This window comes from Malania oleifera, chromosome 8, assembly GCF_029873635.1.
Source record: "Malania oleifera isolate guangnan ecotype guangnan chromosome 8, ASM2987363v1, whole genome shotgun sequence".
In the NCBI taxonomy this organism is placed as follows: Eukaryota; Viridiplantae; Streptophyta; class Magnoliopsida; order Santalales; family Ximeniaceae; genus Malania; species Malania oleifera.
Genome location: NC_080424.1, coordinates 36,819,446 through 36,841,310, shown reverse-complemented (window position 1 = coordinate 36,841,310; position 21,865 = coordinate 36,819,446). Strand labels below are relative to the sequence as shown.

The window sequence follows — 21,865 nt, the reverse complement described above, 5'->3', positions numbered from 1 at the left end:
CTGATTTAATTTATTTTCTTACTTGTTTTTTGTTAAGCTTGCTGAAATTCCAAATCTACACCCCACAGCATTCAAAGTTCAAAACCTTAAAATTACATCTTCCCCAAATTAATCAACTCAATCTCCAAAATATTATCATTTAATATTCCCTAAGCCCCAAATACTCCAATTTTACAATTAAAACTAAATTTAACACTCTTACCTCAGTTTTGGAGTGGTGCCCCGGAACCCTAACTTGAAAATCTATTCCGGTAAAGTTGCAGAGAATTCACCCACGAACTTCGTGGTGGTTCCTGATCGTCAAAATGGGGCTTAACGGAGCGAGAATCGAAGGAAGAAAGGGGTAGGTCCATAGGGTTTGAGAGAGGAAGTGAGAGAGTTTTTTTTTTAAACTTACAAAATGCTCTTAGGTTCCTTATTTAAAAGCAATTTTGCCGAGAAAACCGTCGACAATTTTATGCTCCTCTTACAAAACCGTTGACGATTTGGGTTTTACCCGCCCCTTTTAACTGTTTTACCTGTTACCGGTCTACGGTAAAAAGAAAACCATCGATGATTTTCCTACTTCTCCACGAAATCGTCGACGGATTGGGTCGTACCTAAACCATCTTCCTATTTTCCTTATTTCTTTTAATTATTATATCTTCTGAACCTCTACAATTATACTTCTAATGAGGTAGGTATAAGACCCTAATATCTATACCATTTTCTCATAATCAATTACCACAACATTAAATTAAAAAGTTATTTTACACAAAAAGTGGACAAACAATTCTACCTAGATACACATCTCATAAATGTTTATCACATCTGTTTACGGATAATTTTGATATTATTAAATACAGGTGCATTGTCCTCAACAAAGAATAGAAGTTATGGAGACTATGCAAGTTAGACACATTTTTTAAAAGCTTTGAAATTGAAATTATTTTGTTAAATTATTTACATATCTAAGATTTGTAAATTAAACAATGTGAGGCTGAGAGTATTCGTCAAATAATGAACAAAAATATATTAATTAAAAGCTACTCTGCAATCTTTTCTTAATTTATAAATAAAAATATGTAGATTCATCCATCCATTATATGTATGTATGTATGTATGAGATTACACTCACATTAATAATGACACAAATGTACATCTCAAGTTTTAAGGTAATTTACATTGCATTCCTTGGAATTGAATTTTAACACATATTTGGTCTTCCCTCTCTAATTCACCTATTTTTGACTTTGACAAAATTTATTTATTATTTCAAAATAAATAGAGGAATATAAGAATAGACAAAAAAGTTAAAAGTTAAAAGCAATTTTCCTTTTTCTTAAAAAAAAGAAAAGAAAGATTAGCTCTAATTATTGTTGCTAAGTAAAGATTTTAATATTTTGTAATGCGAGACACCAATGATTATTAATGTGGTGAAAGCTATACTTGGATTTATGCATAAAATATTGTAGATATATATATATATATATATATATAAAAATTATTAACAAATGCGAATGTTAGCCCACTTGAAATTTCTGACAGCTAGTCTTCTTATGCTACTGAAGACCATAAATAAATAAATAAATAAATAAATATTATTATTATTATTATTAACAAATGCATGAAATGTAAATGTCATTAGCCCACTTGAAATTTCTGACAGCTAGTCTTCTTATGCTACTGACGACCATAAATAAATATATTATTATTATTATTATTATTATTATTATTGTCCGGACTCATCCTGGACGGTGCTGTTGATTTTGTCCACCCCAATTTCAGATAACACAAGGCAGGCACCTGTGGTTGGAAAAATTACACGCTAGGCAAGAGTTAACTCAGCCGACTGAAGGGTTAACTCAGTGAGGAAATGTTTAGTTTTGTGGCGGAGAAGCACCAACCACACCCCCGGCGATAGATGGCGGCCTTTCAGATCTTTAGCGAGAAATAGATGGAAACATCGAAAGCGGTAGGCATTAATAATGAATCTCTCAAAATTCCTTGAAAAGGAGGTATCCTCTCTCCTTTCTCCTTTAAATTCCTTGAAAAGGAGGGGTATCCTCTCCTTTCTCCTTTCTCCTTTCTCCTTTCTCCTTTCTCATTAAAAAAAAAAAAAACAGAGAGAGTATTGCCTTTTGGAATGTATGTTTCATGACGCTCAAAATTAAATAATCTTTCCCGTTCCCTTTAACCCAGAGATTATCACCGTCAACCCTTCCTCCCTTCCTTCTCAAAATCCACTAGGAGATATACATCTCTCCCTCTCTCTCTATACCCATCAGATTAAATATTAAATGCCAGCGGGGTCCACTCTTCTCTACCAAACCACAAACCACACCTCTTCTCTCTCTCTCTCTCACACACACACACACACACACACACACACACACACGCTCGCTGTTTGTCTTCATAGCACAAATGGTGAAATAAGTTAGCACTGTCTACCCTTCTCCGCCGCCCCCATCTTCCTTTTTCTTCCTCTCCAAAATACCATTTCTACGCCTTCTTTCCTTCATCTTCTTCTCCTCTCCTTTTCCCGCATACCCTCTACTTCCAATTCCCTTATTTCCCTTGTCAGGAGCTCCGGCAAGGCTTTTCCGACCACCGCCATGGCCAAACTTGCGGTGGAAGTCATACAAGCAACCGACCTCATGCCCAAAGACGGCCAAGGCTCCGCCAGCCCTTTCGTGCAGGTCCACTTCGACGAGCAGATGCGCCGAACTCAAACCAAGCCCAAAGATCTCAATCCCCATTGGAACGAAAAGCTGATCTTCGACGTCAAAGACCCCAGAGACCTCCTCGTCAAGACAATTGACGTCAACGTCTGCAACCACCGCGAAGGCGACCACTACAAATTCCTCGGCCGTGTTCGGATCTCCGGCAGCTCCGTTCCGACATCCGAGTCGGTCGCCGAACCCGAATGCTACCCCCTTGAGAAAAGGGGTCTTTTCTCTCGCATTAAAGGAGACATAACTCTCAGATTTTATCTGTTTCTCGACTATCAGGCCTCCTCCCCAAAGGAAAGCAGAAAAAAGGTTGAAATTCCTGAGCCTCCGCCGCAGGAAGTTGATGTTAACCATGAAAACTTTCAGGACATTAAGCATCAGGAAACGAAGAAGAAGAAGAGTAAGGAAAAAGAGGTAAGGACTTTTCATTCTATCGGCACCAGCTCAGGCGCCGGCGGTCCCCCGCCGCAGCACCAGCCGCCGCCTGCTGCCGCCAATCCTCTGAAACCTGCAGCCGCAGTCGAAACAAGGAGCGATTTTGCGCGAGCTGGGCCAGCGGCGACGACCGTAATGCATATGCAGGCCCCAAGGCTGAACCCGGAGTTCCAATTGGTGGAGACGAGGCCGCCAGTGGCGGCGCGTATGGGCTACAGGGGAGGGGACAAGATGTCCAGTACCTACGATCTGGTGGAGCAGATGCACTACTTGTATGTGAATGTGGTGAAGGCCAGGGACCTTCCGGTAATGGACATCACCGGCAGCCTCGACCCCTACGTGGAAGTGAAGCTCGGGAACTACAAGGGCGTCACCAAACACTTGGAGAAAAACCAGAACCCCGTGTGGAACCAAATCTTCGCCTTCTCTAAAGAGAGGATACAATCCAACTTGATCGATGTGACGGTGAAGGACAAGGATTTGATCAGCAAGGATGATTTTGTGGGGAGAGTGGGTTTCGACCTCTTGGAGGTCCCTCTTCGTGTACCGCCAGACAGCCCATTGGCACCGCAGTGGTACAGATTGGAGGACAAGCGTGGGATGAAGACTGGAGGAGAGGTTATGCTGGCGGTGTGGATGGGGACACAAGCCGACGAGTCCTTCCCGGATGCATGGCACTCAGACGCGCACTCCCTCCGGCACGAAAGCCTCGCCAACACACGATCCAAGGTCTATTTCTCCCCCAAGCTCTACTACCTGCGCGTCAACGTAATCGAGGCTCAGGATCTCGTCTTGTTCGATCGAAGCCGCGCTCCAAGCATAATCGTAAGAGTACATCTGGGAAATCAGAACAGGGTCACTAGTATTCCGGCCCGATCGCTGACGAACACTCACGTATGGAATGAGGAATTCATGTTCGTCGCGGCGGAGCCCTTTGAAGATTTCATAATCGTCTCCATCGTGGACAGGGTCGGACCCGGCAAAGATGACCTCTTGGGAACGCTGGTCTTGCCTGTGAGAGAGTTACCGACAAGGCTCGATCACCCAAAGTTCCCTGAGCCCCGCTGGTTCAATCTCCTGAAACCTTCACAGGGCGAGGACGACGGAGGGAAGAAGGAAATAAAGTTCTCGAGCAAGATCCATCTCCGGCTCTGTTTGGACGCAGGGTACCACGTACTCGACGAGTCCACGCATTTCAGCAGCGATCTCCAGCCGTCGTCCAAGCACCTCAGAAAGGGGAGCATCGGGATTCTGGAACTGGGGATCTTGAGTGCCCGAAACCTGCCACGGAAAGACGGCCGGGCCACCGACGCCTACTGCGTCGCAAAGTACGGGAACAAGTGGATCCGAACCAGAACCATTCTGGACACCTTAAACCCCCGCTGGAACGAGCAGTACACTTGGGAAGTCTACGATCCGTGTACTGTGATCACTGTCGGTGTCTTCGACAATTCTCACATCAATGGCAGTAAGGAGGACGCCAAAGACCAGCGAATTGGGAAGCTGAGAATCCGGTTATCGACTCTCGAAGCCGATCGGATTTACACCCACTACTATCCCCTGCTTGCCCTGCAGCCCCCCGGGCTAAGGAAACATGGGGAGCTCGAGCTGGCTGTGAGGTTCACCTGCACCGCTTGGGTCAACATGGTGACCCAGTATGGCAGGCCTTTGCTGCCTAAAATGCATTATGTTCAGCCCATTTCCGTCCGCCACACGGACTGGCTCCGCCACCAGGCAATGCAGATTGTGGCAGTCCGGCTTGCCCGGTCAGAGCCGCCCCTGCGCAGGGAGGTCGTTGAGTATATGTTGGGCGTGGACGACCACATGTGGAGTCTGAGGAGGAGCAAGGCCAACTTCTCCAGGATAATGTCTGTCCTCTCGGGTGTCACCGCCGTGTGCCGGTGGTTTGACAGCATCTGCACCTGGAGAAATCCCGTCACAACATGTTTGGTTCACGTGCTGTTTTTGATTTTGGTCTGTTATCCAGAACTGATGTTGCCTACTTTCTTCCTCTACCTCTTCGTGATTGGGATGTGGAACTACCGGTTCAGGCCTAGACACCCTCCCCACATGGACGCTCGTCTTTCGCATGCTGAATTTGCACACCCGGATGAGCTCGACGAGGAATTTGACACATTCCCGACGTCTCGGCAACCAGACATAGTGAGGATGAGGTATGACCGGCTTCGCAGCGTGGCTGGGAAGGTGCAGACGGTGGTTGGAGATTTGGCCACACAGGGGGAGAGGGCTCTGGCGCTGCTAAGCTGGCGAGATCCGAGAGCCACAGCCATCTTTATCATTTTCTCGTTGATCTTGGCCGTGTTCATATACGTGACTCCATTCCAGGTTGTGGCAGTCCTGCTCGGGCTCTTCCTGCTGCGGCACCCCCGGTTCAGGACAAAGCTGCCTTCAGTCCCTATAAATTTCTTCAAAAGATTGCCATCCAAGTCGGACATGCTGCTATGAAATAGAAGATTGTGGTTTCAGCGGTTGCTTATTCTTGTCCAAGTGTAAAGACGATTCGGTTAATAAACCCGCCAATATAAAATATAAATATCATACCCTAGAGAAACAGAGGAAGCCAGAATAACAAATTTGTGCTTTTTTTTTTTATCCCTGCTACCGAGGCCTGTAGAATAAATCTCACATCTCTGAGACTTCGAACATTGATTACGCCTATGGAGATCGACGCCTGTAGAATAAATCTCATCTGAGTTTGAACATTGATTGTATCCATTATTCAATGCTGCCCATGGAGCCAATTAATTATTCGCTCCGTATTTATTTTTATACCCAAATATGTAAAGCAGAGTTCTATTCAAAAATTCAAAAACCATTTTAGGCTATTTGCCCAGCCTAATAATAAAAGTCGCGAGGAAGAAAAACAATGTCAGATTACATTTAAATGAGAGCAAATCCATCTGCAACCCAGCTAATGCAGAAAAGAGAAATTATAAACCCCCAAATAAAAACATTTATGAATGGCCATCCCCACAGGACAATTCATTTATTTATCCCAAGATGTAGAAGCACGGCTACAATGGTCAAGCTGCTCGCAAGAATTCCGGCAAGCAGAGCCCAATCAATGAAACTCGGCTTCCCAGTATCTCTTTCAACTCTTTTCTTTTGCTTGGATTCCAAGGCGATACTGTTATCCATCAGCTGTTGCCTGTGGTTCTTTCGCTTCCTAAGTAACCAACCCATAAGATTCTGGCTGCTCTTGTGTTCCAGGCTCGTGTTGTCCTTAACAGGAGCATTCCCATCCGAAGTACAGCTTTCCAGTCCACAAGCACAAGGCTCCGACCCTTCTGAACAATCCCAAGTTCCCTGTAGACTGGAGCAAGGAAGACATCTGTCCTGACCAGTCTCTACCCTGCTTGAAGCCATGTCTTTAGTAGTTTCCTTAACCATCTCCACAATTTCCCCAAAAACTGACCATCTTCCCACAGAAGTTACTTTCACAATAGCTGAACTCCCCAGCATGCTCTCCGGAGCAACTACAAGCACCTGCACATAGCCCTTGGTATGCCCCACCTTGGGCAGTGAAATTACGCCTTGTTAGAAATGGGGAAAATCTAAAAATTCCTTGGACAAAAACAGCAACTAGGTCAAATTAACACCCATGAACTATTACATGGCCTCCCTCAAGTGATTCCTGACAATGAGCAGAAAGGAGGTGCATGATGGGTCTATTGCTTCAAAACAATGGTTCAAAATTTGCATTTCATTTAACTGTTCATCTTCCTGAATTTTCCTTGCTTTCAAATGCCATTTCAAAGCATTTTGGTCTAGCAAGATAATGAGCAACAAAACAGAAAAATAATTGGTTGGTTGTTCTTTTCTGGAGAGGAGGAGACAGAAAATCCATATTAGAGCATGCCCAAACGTCTGCTGTGGTGTTTTCCTGTTGCAATTAAGCTGGTAATCCAGCCCTTTAACCCCCAAAAATAAAAATAAACATCAAAGCTCCACACACAAATACACAAACTTACCAAGTGAATTCCATCAGTTGCTATTTCAGTAATCCATATTCTCTCCATCCTGCCATCCATTCCATTATATGGTGTAAATGATTCAAAAACAGTTGTCAACTCACGACTTCGCTTCTTCACTGTGGTACTGGGAACTTTCTTCATCCTTGCAGCAGGTGTCCCTAAATTTACAAATAAGATCAAAACAGAAAATGATTACAGAGCATTACATAATTGATAATCAACTCCAGTCTACATTTCCACTCTCAAATTGTTGTTTGTGATTATATTAAATCCAGAAGAAACCCTCAATGATCACCAAAAAAAAAAGTTTAAAAACTTCGTCAGCATTGACCTTGGAAAATAGAATACAAAAAAAAATGCTTCTTCCACAAGGAAAGCAAATATTTTGAAAATATCTGTCATAGTAGGTGTATTGAATAATCCAAAGCACATTAAAAATCATATAATAAAAAAAAAAATCTCAACCAAATCCAAGAGTAAGAAAAACTATGAAAATACAGTAAGCATAGACTATTTCATGTCAGGATATTAAAGTATTGCTAGGCGACCAAGCACATATATCAATGATTAAACTAAAAATAATACTCCTAAGAAAGCAGCTCAAGGTATTGAGGTATTCAATGGCAAGGTTGTTCAAAATGGGATCTTATGTAGGATCAAACTAGAACAAAGATGGTAACATTCTACTATGTGATAAAACATGAAAAATAAACTTATGTCTCATTTTCATTAATTCACTTTCATTCATGATAGAGAGGTAGAGGAGTTTTCCTTATTGATGCTATTGGGGACATTGTTCTTTCTTTGAGATGGATAGGCATTCTTGGTCTTTAGACTCTTTGGAGGCTTATTCTTGCGAAGCTCTTTGTGACTCCTTGATTAATGCTGATACTTCCCTTCAGCCCCATAGAACTATTTGGAAGGTCAAAGTTATCTCAAAGATCAAGGTTTCTATTTGGTCAATTGTTCTTAATAGAGTTGTTAAGATTTGATTAAAAATGAATGACCTAACTTAAAGATAGGTCTCTCCCTCTATTTATAATACAAATTTAAATACATTCTAATGACAATAATATACCCTTACTAAATCTTACTAATTAACATGCTAACACACTCAATAATAATAATACTAAAATACATATATAACCTCTAACACTCCCCCTCAAGCTGGAGCAAAAATGTCATAAGCTCGTAGTTTGTTACAAATGAATCTACATGAGCCTCCCCCAATGCTTTGGTAAACAAATCACCAAGTTGCAAGTCCGACTTCACATAAGTAGTCGTAATGAGCTTCTACACAAGTTTCTCCCAAACAAAATGACAATCAACTTCAATGTGCCACATCCACTCATGAAAGGCTAGGCTGGAGGCAATATGAAGAGCAGCTTGATTATCACACATCAACTTCATAGGTTGAGAATGCGGAAAACCCAATTCTTGCAACATATTCTTCAACCAGACAAGTTCGCGGGTAGTGTGAACCTTAGCTCTATATTCTGATTCAGCACTTGACCATGCCACCACAATTTGTTTCTTTCTTCTCCAAAAAACCAAATTACCACCAACCAAGATACAGTACCTGATGGTGGATCTCCAATCGGAAGGTGATCTAGCCAATCTGCATATGCATATCCATGGATATAAGTGTGACATTGATCATGATATAAAAGACCTCTCCCAAGTGCACCTTTGAGATATTTCAAGATGTGAATTATTGTATCCCAATGAATTGTCCTAGAAGAATCTAAAAATTGACTCACAACACTTGTTGCAAAAGATATATCCAACCGAGTAATTGTGAAATAATTCAACTTTCCAATAAGTCTCCGGTATTGACCAGGATTAGGTAGCAAATCATCCTTATCCGGCATTAACTTGCTGTTAGGATCCATGGGTGTATCAACTAGTTTAAATCCCAACAAGCCAATTTCATCTAATAGATCAAGAACATACTTCCTTTGTGATACAATAGTTTTGATACAAGATCTCGATACTTCTATACCCCAAGAAGAATTTCAACGGTCCCAAATCTTTGGTTTGAAGTTAAGTTTGTAGAAAAAGTTTGACTCCGAATACCTTTATTAGCATCACCTGTAATAACAATATCTACATAAACAACAAGAAGGATCCTACCTAATGAAGTATGGCAATAAAATGCGAAATGATTCACAACACACCATCGAAGACCAAACTCAAGTACTATAGCACTGTTACAAACAAACCATGCTCTGGGAGACTGTTTTAACCCATATAAAGTCTTCTTGAGCCGAAACACTAAGCCTGAACCCCCTTGAGCAACAAACTCAGGTGGTTGCTCCATATAAACCTCCTCCTCAAGGTCACCATGCAAGAAGACATTTTTTATATCTAACTGATGCAAAGACCAGTGACAAGTAGTAGCCAAGGAGATGAACAGACATACTGATGCAAGTTTGGCACCTAGAGAAAAAGTATCAGAATAATCTAGACCATACACTTGAGTGTATCCCTTAGCAACAAGACGGGCCTTTAGATGAGCCATAGAATCATCAATGTTGACTTTCACAGTGTAAACCTAGCGACAACCAACCACAAACTTGTCAAGAGGAAGAAGTACCAAGTCCCAAGTACCATTGTCATGTAAAACATTCATCTCTTCAACCATTGCATCCCTCTACCCTGAATGGGCTAAGGCTTCTAAAATATATTTAGGAAAGGTAGTAGATGACAGAGCAGTGACAAAAAAATAATATGAGGGTGACAAGGAGTCATAAGAAACATAATTGGAGATGGGGTGTTGAGTACATGTGTGTTTACCTTTCCGAACAGCTATAGGAGGATCAACATCATGGGAAGAATGATCATCGAACGAGGAAACCAAGGGCGTGATAGTAGAAGCTAGAGGGTACTCTCTTCCTTGGAGTCGTGGTCACAAATACACCTACAAATTAGGATGATCAAGGCGATGAGAAGGACTCAAACTACATGGAGATTCAGATGGTTGATTGGGCAAGGACAGCAACGTAAAATTTGGAGGATTAGGCAAAGGAAGAGACTTATTAAACTCAAAAGCACCTAATGACTAGGTGTAGTAAGGTGTAGACTCAAAAAAGGTAACATCGGTAGAAACAAAAAAGTGATGCAGCATAGGACAATAACAACGATATCCCTTCTGAGTATGTAGCCTAGAAAGACACATTTTAGAGCATGAGCATCCAACTTATCCACCCCAAGAGTTAGTTGAAGAACAAAGGACACACCCAAATATGAGGAAGAGAAAATAAAGGTGAATTAGGAAAGAGAATGGAATAGGGAATTTTAGCACTAAGAATAGAGGATGGCATTCTGGTTGATCAAATAACAAGTAGTAAGTATAGCATCACTCCAAAACACTTTAGGTACATGCATTTGACAAAACAAAGTGCGAGTGATTTCAAGAAGATGTCTATTTTTCCACTCTTGAAACCCATTTTGTTGATGAGTGTGGGCACAGGATGATTGATGAACAATAACAAATTGAGTTATAAAAAGTAGTGAATTGCGCAATGAAAAACTTTTTAGCATTATCGCTTTGAAGTATTTGAACTAGCAAATCAAATTGAGTCTTTATTTTAAAACAGAAGGCACAAAATACATGAAATAACTTAGAAAGATCTTTTCTTAAATAACCAAGTCATTCTTAAATAATCATCCACTAAGATTACAAAGTACCGCAAACCCAACTTGGACACTGTTGGCCTAACAAGGCTTAATCTTGTTTTGATGATAACAAATCAAGGTTTCTTAACATGTTCATTTGAGTTTGAGTTTCATGACTTAAGTAATCTTATGGTTTCAAGTGGATGTGCTTGAAGAGTTTGAATGAAAAATCACACTTAAGGCTATGAGACATGATAAACATGAAGAATTCAAGTTATATGAGACGTGAAGCTCGTTGAAGCAGTGCATAAAGCTCAGAAGAATCTTGGAAGCTTCACAACATGAAGACTTACGCACTAAGATAGGAAAATCATATTAAAGTCTCGTGTAAGTACTTCAAATCCCAATGTTGAATGTTTGAAGCTTCTAGGATATGTCATTGGACTTAGATATCTTATTTTAAACGTGGAAAATATTTTCTCAAAGTCCAAATTAAGTTTTCCATTACATGAATTAAGTTTGGAACCAAAAATATTGAAAAACAAGTGTTGCTGAAAGGACAAGCAACTAATGACTCTTTATCAGGCGACTGTGGTGCTATGGTTTTTGAAAATATACAAACAGAATAGGCATCGGCGATTGACCTATCGGGCACAGTCGACTAATCCCATTCTGACTTCCAGAATGCGCTATTTTTAAAAGAGCACAGACGATTGACCCTTCAAGGACAGGCGACTGATGCGTATATTTAAACGACCTACAGCGCTGATCTTGTTTCCATATCTCGCAAAATTGGTTTTCGAATTAAAAGAAAACTTTAAGGAAACTTTTTAAAACCCTAGTGCACTATTTAAACATCATATTCTCGCACATTAGGGTAACGAAAATTTCAAAAAGAAAGAGAACCGTTCATACTTTGAAAAACTCTTTGGTTATACTACTGCTGTGTTCTCGGTGAATACTCTCAGAAACTGATCTGATCTGTTGAATCTAACACGTTTGAATCAATTCTAGTGATGTACTTTTGAGCTTCAACTTTCATATTGATTATTTAAATAATTATTTTGATACTAACGTGTACTAATCTGCTCATTGGAGGAGCTTTTCTCTTGTACAAGCAATTGTTGCTTTTTGTTGTACTGTTTGACGGTTCAAGTATTGAATCGTTGCCTAGCGAGAGGGTGTTCTCGTTAGAGAGGCGAACTCCACCTTTAAGGGAGAGAGGTTGTAACTTCACCTAGTAACAAAATTGGGAAAGAAAATCCTCACAGTGGGTTGTTTGGGGGAAGGATGTAGGCTGTGGCCGAACCTTGTAAAAACAACGGTGTTCAGCTTTCTCTTCCCTACTCTTTTTATTTCTACAAGATATAACCTGCGTGCTTGAATATATTTTCATTATCATCTTGCTAAATATTAAATAGTGCTGAATATCGAATCTTGGTAAATATCCATTCTTGTTGAATATCGTATTGTGCTGAAATTCTAAACTTGTTAAATATTGGGTCTTGCTGAATACTGGTTGGTTGTGATTGAACTTGTATAAGCTATATGGTTGAGTTGTTGGATTAAAATTTCAGATAAACATATAACTCTGAATCTGCGAGTAATTTATCTGAGGAACAAGTTGTAAATTGATTTTCAGATTAAAGCATAAGAGCTGAAATTAAACAAGTGATTTACAAAATCTGTTTTGAAGGAAAATTTATTTGTTGCTGAAAATCAGTTCTTAATCTCTATTATATCATTGAGGCATAAACAAATCATTGAGTTTATTCTTGAATACATTGTTGATTCTAGCTGAAAATCATATTCTAAACAAAGGGCCTAACTGAATGTATTAAATTTTATTTTAATTTGTAAATTCAGATTGTGCATTGATCTTTACATTCATACTTGGGACTTCTTACTTGTATAGCTTGATAACTAAATAGAAATATTGTTTGTGTTGAGAGATAGAATAGTTGAGGGTTAAAGTAAATAAGAATTCCACAAATGAATTTTTAAATAACCCAATTCACCCCCCTTTTGGGAATACATCCTAATTTCAGACACAACCCTACTCGGACCCCATACATCTGAATGAACTAACATAAAGGGCTTGCAACCCATTTATTGACACGGAAAGTGAAAGAAACACGATGGTTCTTTCCCAACTAACAAGACTCACAATTGAGACTAGACACAAAACTCAAACTATGAACAAGACATTTTAACTTTTCCAATGAAGGATAACCCAAGCGACAATGAATTTGGAAAGGTGTGGCAGCAGTAGTGCAGGCAGTAGAAGGAGATAGCGGCGCAAAGTGATAGAGTCTACCATCTTCACGCCCTTTGCCAATCGTCTTCCTCGTCTTCAAATCCTGAATAACCACATAATTAAGGAAAAATGTCACTAAACAATACATGGATTTAATAATTTTGCTAACGGACATAAGATTGAAAGGAAATTGGGGAATATATAAAACCGAAGGAAGAGAAATAAGAAGTGGGGTTTACAATCCCAATTCCCTTGACTACATTAGTGGATCCATCATCAAGAGTAACACAAGATAAATTTGCAGTATACTGAAAAGTGGAGAAAAGGCTAGGTATACTTGTGATATGATCAGTGGTAGCAGAGTCTATGACCCAAGGACTAGGACGAGAAGTACAGGATGACATGCATACTGTGTGCTTACCTATTTGGGCAAGAGATGCAATGGGAAGAGAAGCTTGTTGTGACGTTTAATAATGCTGAAACTTGGAATACACTTCCTCTGACATAGAGGCAGCACGTTGCCCCCCACTCGACCCCAAAGGTGAGTCGTCGATGGTGGCTACATTGGCTGCCCCCAAAGGTGTGAAGTCAGTGGCGGCTGCATTGCCAACATTTGAAGGTCTTCCGTGAAGATCCCAACACTGCCCAATAATATAATTACTCCATCTGCAATGAGTGCAATTGCGAGGAGTACCTTTGCCTCGTCCGTCTCTAACACTTTGACTACTCGAACCACCATGATAACTTTTGCAGTTGTTTGGTAGAGAACTAGAATCACTCTGTTTAGCAAAGGTTGTCCTCTCAAAGCCAAACACAAGAGCAGGAGAATGTGTGCTAAGGGAAGCACGAGGGACACAAGAATAAACATGAGCAAATGATGGCAGCTCGGCACTATTGAGTATCTGGGATCGAACTGCCTCACGAAGAACTGTGATCTGCTCCCTCTACTTCTACATCTCACAAACGTTGGCAGTTATAGGTTGCACGACGTTAATGTTGGCCTAACAATGCTTAGAATCTTATTTTGATGATAACAAATCAAAGATACTTAACGTATTTGGTTAAACGAAGTGCTCAAATGCTTTCATAGAGATCAAGATCAAGTTTATTAAAAGCTTGGACTTAAAGACAAAAGATCTGTTGAAGCTTAAGTCCATTGAAGAAAGAAGTCAACATAGACACCAAAAATGGAAGCAAAATGCATGAAGACTTAGTGATTAGAAAGCTATAGTTTATAAGAAGTCTCATGTAAGTACTTCACGATTTCAATATAATTGTTTAAAGCTCTTAGGATCCATAATTTAAGTTTTCCAAGATCAAAGATTAAAGTGTTGAAATCAAAGCTTTTTCAAATTCAGAAAAGTTGTAAGCTCATGCGACTGACCTTTTTATGCTGACAAAATTAAGCAAACAAAACCAAGACAGGCGACTGACCACTTAGGATCAGGTGACTGACCCAAAACTATGTTTTAAAATATTCGCTAAACTATAAAGGCACGGGCGACTAACCTCAGGTCACAGTCCTTCGTAATTTTAAATTTTTAAACAACGAGGGAAAGTTTCCAAAATTGATTTCTTGGACTCCAAACTTTGAGAAAATATGGAAAACACTGCAAGTAACTTGGGGAACACGAATATATATATTTTTAACTCTCTAAATACATGTTGATTCAAGAATTAAAAATAAAAATAATCAACAATCAAGCAAATTCATACTACACGTTCAAAGCTCACTGATAAAAACTCACGGTTCTCTGATCTTTCTACTGAGATTTTCAAATCAAGTTTGAACCACAGTGATATTTAACTGTGCTTCATTCTTTATGTTGATTTTTACTGAAATATATTGTTCTTAAATTGTACAAATCTGCTTTAACTGAGAGTTTCTCTTGTATGAACCAAAGTTGTTCTTGTTTCTTGTTTTCTTGACGATTCAGGGTTGTTTGGATCATTGCCTAGCAAGAAGGGGTATTCTTGTTAGAGAAGGATCTCCACCTCATAAGGAGAGAGGTTGTAACTCTGCCTAGTAAAGAAAGTTGGAAAGGAAAATCCTCACAGCAGTTGCTTGGGGCAAGGACGTAGGCTGCTGGCCGAACCTTGTAAAAAATTTGGTTCTCAGCTCTTCTCCCTACTCTCTTTAGTTTACTGCAAGTATATAAGCTGCGTGTATGATCATTAAATACTTGCTGAATTTTGGAAGTTGCTGAAATTACTAATTTTGTTTCATATCGGAAATCAAAGAATATATTGGTGATCATTGATTGGGTTAACAAGTTTGAAGTTAATATTATGATTTTTATTTTACTACTGTACTTAATCTTGTTCAGCTAATTAAAGGAAAGTTTCAGGCTTTATTTAATCAAATCTCTGAAATTATATCTCAAGGAATAAAATCTGATTTTGAATATAAAAGGTTCTGAGATTTTTTAATCTATCTTATATTGGTACTCAGAATTTACAAGCTGATCTTGAACATCATAAAAGAACTGAACTTGGATTGACTGTTGAAGGTTGATTGATTGCTGAAAATAAATTTGCTGGTGTTAATACTCAAAAAAAGGAACTTGTAAAACAAAGTAGCAAAGAAATTTTAAAATCCTAATTCACCTCTCCCCCCCCCCCTCTCTCTCTCTCTCTCTCTCTCTTGGGAGTATACCTCGATTTTCAATTGGTATCAGAGAGCAAGGTTGTCGTAAGTCATAATATAGAAGCTACATAAAGATTCCTATGACACACCTAGGTGTATCTCCTTTTGCCGAGAGCCAATCCTCTTCTAGACCACCCATCTTCTGCGGTGTTAGCTACACCTTTTGGAAACAGTGAATGAGAATCTATTTGCAAACCATGGATTGGAAAGTAGTCACACATGGTGACCTCATCCCTACTAAAACCATAGACAACAAAGAAATACCTAAGGAAAAAGAAGAGATGACTGATAATGATCTAAAGATGCTGCAAATAAACTCTAGTGTAATGAATGCACTATATTGTGCTTTAGATGTAAATGAGTTCAATAGGATAATGGGATGTAAATCAGCTAAATAAATTTGGGATAAGCTTGAAGTAACTTATGAAGGAATGGTTGACGTAAGGGATAGTAGAATTGACATGCTCACTAGCGAGTATGAGGCATTTAGGATGAACCTTGATGAAACCATCACTAGTATGTACATTAGGTTTACCCATATTATAAACTCTCTAAATGCATTAGGAAAAAACTATACTACCTATGAGATGAATAGAAAAATCCTTAAGAGGACTTTCACCAATATGGGAACCTAAAGCCACTACAATAACAGAAGGAAAAAATTTGAAAAATATCTCCCTAGATGAATTAATAGGATCACTCCTCACATACAAGATGGCAATCAATGAAAGAAATTGTGAAGGTAACAAAAACAAGAAATCAATAGCCCTTAAAGTTGCAAAAGAAAGTTCTAGTGAAGAAGAAGACAACGATTTAGATGACGATGATGTAGCCTTAATCACTAGAAGACTTGGAAAGTTCTTTAAAAAGAACAAGAAATTTACTAAAAAATCCAGAGGCTCAAAATTTGATAAAGGAGAAACTAGCAAAAAGGAAACTAAGAATGAACCTCCTACATGCTATAATTGCAAGAAAGTTGGACACATTAAACCTGATTGTCCACAGCTTAAGAAAGACTCCAAGAAGAAGAAAAAGAACGCGATGAAAGCTACCACGTGGGATGACACAAGCTCAAGTGCATCAATGAATCAAGCGATCAAGATGTGGCAAACCTCTGCTTCATGGCGAAAGATGATGAGGTAAATTCCTACTCTAGCTCAAAAGAAGAAGAATCTAGTGATGAATCATGTAGTGACACATGTGACAGCATGCCCTCATATAGAGAAATGCAAGCTGAATTATTCTCCCTGCATAATAAGTTTATTAAAGTAACCAAAAGAAACATGGCATTAAAAGAGCAAAATGAAATGCTAAAAAACTAGCTAGAAACTTCAATATCAGCTGAAAAAGAAAAGGATTCACACATTGATAAACTTATGAGTAAAATAAACAAGATGTCTCAAGAATTAACAAAACTTCAAGTAAATGGTGAAAATAAAAAAAAACTTAGAAATAAGTGATCTTAAGAGTAAAATTGAAGATAAAGACCAAATAATCTATATCTTTACTAGAGGAAAAGAAAATTTTGATAAATTGGTTGGATCACAAAGGATGTCCTTGGATAAAGAAGGAAATGGATTCAATGGAATTGAAAATAAAAAGAAAAAGAACCTCTACATGGGATATTTTGTAAAGACATCAAAACACTTTGCTAGCACATCTTCAAAAAATGCATATGAACATACCACTTGTTTCTTAGGTAAGAAAAAAGGACATAAAAAGTTTGAATGACCATTTAAAAGGAAAAATGTTAAAATTAAGAAAGTATGGAAAGTTAAAATTGAAGCTAAAACTAAATTAAAAAGACCTAAGAAGGCTTGGGTACCAAAAAGTAACACCTTGAACCCTTCTTGTAGGTATGCTTTAGGACCACTCCATCAAAGACAAATGGTACTTAGACAGCGGGTGTTCAAGACACATGACCGGAGACAAATCAAAATTTACCACATTAATGCTAAAAGATGGTTGACATGTCACCTTCGGAGACAATGCTAAAGGTAAAATTATTGGGATTGGAAAAGTAGGTAAAGAACCCTCATCATCTATTCACTGAAAATAGGGTTGATAATGTGTATTGCATAAATTTTGAAAATCTGATATCTCAAGAAGTCACATGCCTAACAGCCATGAATGAAGTCAGCTGGCTGTGGCATAGAAGACTAGGACATGCTAGTATGGATTTAATATCTAAATTAGTTAAAAAGAACTTAGTCAAAGGTCTACCTAGCACAAAATTTGTAAAAGACAAAATTTGTGATGCTTGCCAACTTGGGAAGCAAACTAAAACAAATTTTAAAAGGAAGAAATATATTTCCACTGGTAGACCCTTGGAACTTACCCATCTAGATTTATTTGGCCCTACTAGAAAACAAAGTATAGGAGGAAAGCAATAGGCTTTCGTCATCGTTGATGACTACTCTAGGTTTACCTGGGTACTCTTCTTAGCATCCAAAGATGAAGCTTGCAAGATGTTAATAAACTTGTGCAAGAAGCTCCAAAACGAAAAAGGGTATGGAGCCCTAAATATAAAAAGCAATCAAGGAAGAGAATTCAAAAATAAAGAAGTTGAAAAATTCTGTGATGAATATGGAATAGCCCACAATTTTTCAACTCCTTGAACTGCTCAACAAAATGGAGTTGTTGAAAGGAAAAATAGGTCACTTTAAGGTATGGTTAGGACTATGTTAAACGAACATTATTTATCTAAGTAGTTTTGGGCTGAAGCAGTAAATATCGCTTGTTATGTGATGAATAAAGTCTCTCTTAGATCAAGCCTAGAGAAGACCCCCCATGAACTTTGGAAAGGAAGAAGACCAAACATATCTTACTTTCATGTATTTGGATGTAAGTGTTTTGTATTAAATGATAAAGAGAACTTAGAAAAATTTGATACGAAATCAGACAAAGGAATATTCTTAGGATATGCATTGAATAGTAAAGCCTTTAGGATCTATAACAAAAGGACTCTCACAATCATAGAATCAATACATGTAACCTTTGATGAAGCAAATCGATTTTCTAAACCATCTAACATTGAGGAAGCTGAAACAAAGCAAAGTCTAGAAGACTTAAAAATTCAAGAAGTAAAATATGAGAATAAGGAATCAGGCTCAACTTTAGATGATAGACTTATAAATCAATCCAAATTACCTAAAGAATGGAAGTTTGTAAGAAATCACCCAAAGGATCAAATCATAGGCAAAACTACACGAGGAGTATCTACTAGATCCTCTCTAAAGAATATGTGTAGTTATTACGAATTACTATCTCAGGAGGAACCCAAGAACATAGATGAAGCATTAAGTGATGACTCTTGGATAGTAGCCATGCAAGAAGAACTAAATCAGTTTGAAAGAAATAAAGTTTGGAAATTAATTCCTAGACCCACTGATAATTCAATAATTAGAACCAAATGGGTATTTAGGAATAAAAAAGATGAAAACGGCGTTGTAGTGCATAACAAGGCTAGACTCATAGCTCAAGGATATAATCAAGAAGAAGGAATATTGAAGAGACCTTTGCTCCCATAGCTAGAATGGAAGCTATAAGAATGTTATTAACTTATGCATCTCACAAAGAATTTAAACTTTATCAAATGGATGTGAAAAGTGCATTCTTAAATGGATTTATAAATGAAGAAGTTTATGTAGCACAACCTCTAGGTTTTGAGGATATTCATAACCCTAATCATGTGTTTAGATTAACAAAAGCATTATACGGACTAAAACAAGCTCCTAGAGCTTCGTATGAGCGTTTAAGTGGATTTCTATTGGAAAATGGCTTTTCTAGAAGAAAAGTGGACAACATATTGTTTATTCAATCTAAAAATGAAGATATGCTTATTATTCAAATATATGGGGATGATATCATTTTTTGTGCTACAAATGAAGAACTATGCAAAGACTTTGCCAAGTGTATACAGGACGAATTTGAGATGAGTATGATGGGAGAGTTGACTTACTTCCTAGGACTTCAAAGTAAGCAAGCCAAAAATGGAACTTTTATAAATCAATCAAAATACATAAAAGACATGATTAAGAAATTTGATATGAAAGGTGGAAAACCTTTAGGGACTCCTATGAGTATGTCTATAAATCTTGATAAAGATGAAAAAGGAAAACCAGTAGATATGAAATACTACCGAGGTATGATAGGAAGTTTTCTTTACCTAACTGCCAATAGACTAGACATTATGTTCAGTATATGTATGTGCGCCCAGTTTCAAGCAGCCCCCAAGGAATCACACCAAATAGCCATCAAAAGAATCTTAAGAAATCTGATAGGCACTATCAACTTAGGTATATGGTATCCTAAAGACACAGGCTTTTAGATGATCAACTATTTCGATGCGGATTATGCTGGATGTAAAATTGATCGAAAAAGCACAAGTGGTACTTGCCACTTCCTAGGTAGATCTCTTGTGTCTTGGTTCTCCAAGGAACAAAATTTTGTAGTTCTATCTACTGTGGAAGCTGAATATGTGGCAGCAGGTAGCGGTTGTGCCCAAACTCTTTATATGAAGCAACAATTAAAGGATTTTAATTTGGAGTATTTGGCTATACCTATAAAGTGTGATAATACCAGCGCCACTAATATCTCCAAAAATCCCATATCTCATTCAAGAACCAAGCATATAGATATACGGCATCTTTTTTTTTTTTTTGAGAGATCATGTGCAAAAAGAAGACATTACACTTAAGTTTGTGAATACAAGTGAGCAATGGGCTGATATATTTACAAAACTGCACCCCGAGGATAGATTCATATCTATAAGACGTGAATTGGGTTTATTGCATAGTATAGAAGTAGTCTAGAGAAGAGAAATTAAATATGTATTAAGATAGCAAGCGACGTCAGACGACTGCACATGAATCCACAGTCGACTGAGCACTCTTGACTTGCTGAAATTCTCAAGATTAGTAATGTCATGCGACTGAATCTTTGATTTCAGTCGACTGACTCACTACTGTTTGGTAAAAATTCAAATAAACAAAATGTCGGGTGATTGACCCCTCGATTTCAATCGACTAACTAACGGCGCTTTATATACCCAATAGTACAAAACCCTAATTTTTCAAAACATCAGTCTACTAACCCTGCCTCTCCTCTCCTCTCCTCTCCTCTAAACCCTTTCCTCCTTCATCTACCAGCCTTCCTTCACTCAAAATCTTCCGATTAATCTCTAAAATACAGCCTCCTACTTCATTCCCACCAGATTTTTAAGGGCTTCATCGATTGTTTTTTTTTTTTTCGAAAACATCATGCCACGAACGAAAACCACTGGAATCAAAGGATCTTCTTATGGCAACAATGACAACAATGACATAGAGAAATGGCTTACGACACCTCACACAAAGAAACTATAGCGAGATCATCTTTGATCTACAGAACCGATTTTCTGTAAGGTCTTAGATGCGAATTTCTTTGAAGAAGACTTTCCCACCATTTTACCCATGTTCAGAACTTTAGGTTGGAAAAAGTTCATTACATTTCAAGCAAAAGGCATGTATCCAAATTTAGTTAAATTCTTTTATGCAAAAATGGTTAAAGGAGACACAGTAACTTCTACTGAAGTCATAGGGAAATCACTCGCACTTACACCACAAATATTGGCACAAATTTTTCATATCAAACAAGGCGAGTTTGAGCGTCCATCTTTTGGACAATCTTGGTTTATGACACAGGATTTCTCACCTAAGGAATTTCTACCTCTAGTTATAACTGAAGCCCCTGTCTACTTTGGTCATCCTCCACTTTATAACCAGCTAAATTCTGCAAGCACAAGTTCTCCAAAAGCTTATCACATATAATGTCTTGCCAAGAGCAAGTTCACATGACTACGTTTCTTATTTAGATTGCTTCGTCATGTGGTGTTTACTCAAAGGGAAAAATCTTGATTTACCAAGCTTGATTCTCCAATGGATGATCTCTAGAGAATAAGCTCGCAGAGTTATTCTAACATATGGGGGCATTCTGAATCTTATATTTACTCATCTAATCGTAGCTTCTCCATCTGAATTATTCATTAAGCGAACCCATTATGATCTCTTTTCATCTACTACACTTAAACAAATGGGTTATGAGAAACATGATCAATGATGGTTTCCTAAATTTGGCCGGAGACGACGACAAGCTCAGGAACCCCAACCACCTGTTCAACACCAAGCTCAGCAACATAAGGCAGCTAATACACCTTCATGGT

The 21,865-nt window shown here is 38.5% G+C and overlaps 2 protein-coding genes across 3 annotated transcripts in view; one reads left to right on the top strand and one right to left on the bottom strand.

Annotated features, from left to right (window-relative positions):
- The first annotated feature begins 1,533 nt into the window (after positions 1–1,533).
- LOC131161487 (multiple C2 domain and transmembrane region protein 6) lies at positions 1,534–5,869 on the top strand. Its single transcript, XM_058117286.1, has one exon. The coding sequence runs from the start codon at positions 2,595–2,597 to the stop codon at positions 5,610–5,612; it is 3,018 nt and encodes a 1,005-aa protein (XP_057973269.1). The 5' UTR covers positions 1,534–2,594; the 3' UTR covers positions 5,613–5,869.
- Positions 5,870–5,946: 77 nt separating this feature from the next.
- Positions 5,947–21,865, bottom strand: part of LOC131161488 (uncharacterized) — an 88,826-nt gene continuing 72,907 nt past the window's right edge. For both annotated transcript variants that reach the window (XM_058117287.1, XM_058117288.1), the window contains exons 10-11: positions 7,139–7,299; positions 5,947–6,680 (exon numbers count right to left, since the gene is read on the bottom strand). In XM_058117287.1, the coding sequence (XP_057973270.1) occupies positions 6,150–6,680; positions 7,139–7,299 (692 nt within the window). In that variant the 3' untranslated portion in view covers positions 5,947–6,149. The remainder of the gene's footprint in view (positions 6,681–7,138; positions 7,300–21,865) is intronic.

Excerpts from the sequence above, each read along its gene's own strand:
- LOC131161487 (XM_058117286.1), top strand. The coding sequence starts at position 2,595 with ATGGCCAAACTTGCGGTGGAAGTCATACAAGCAACCGACCTCATGCCC.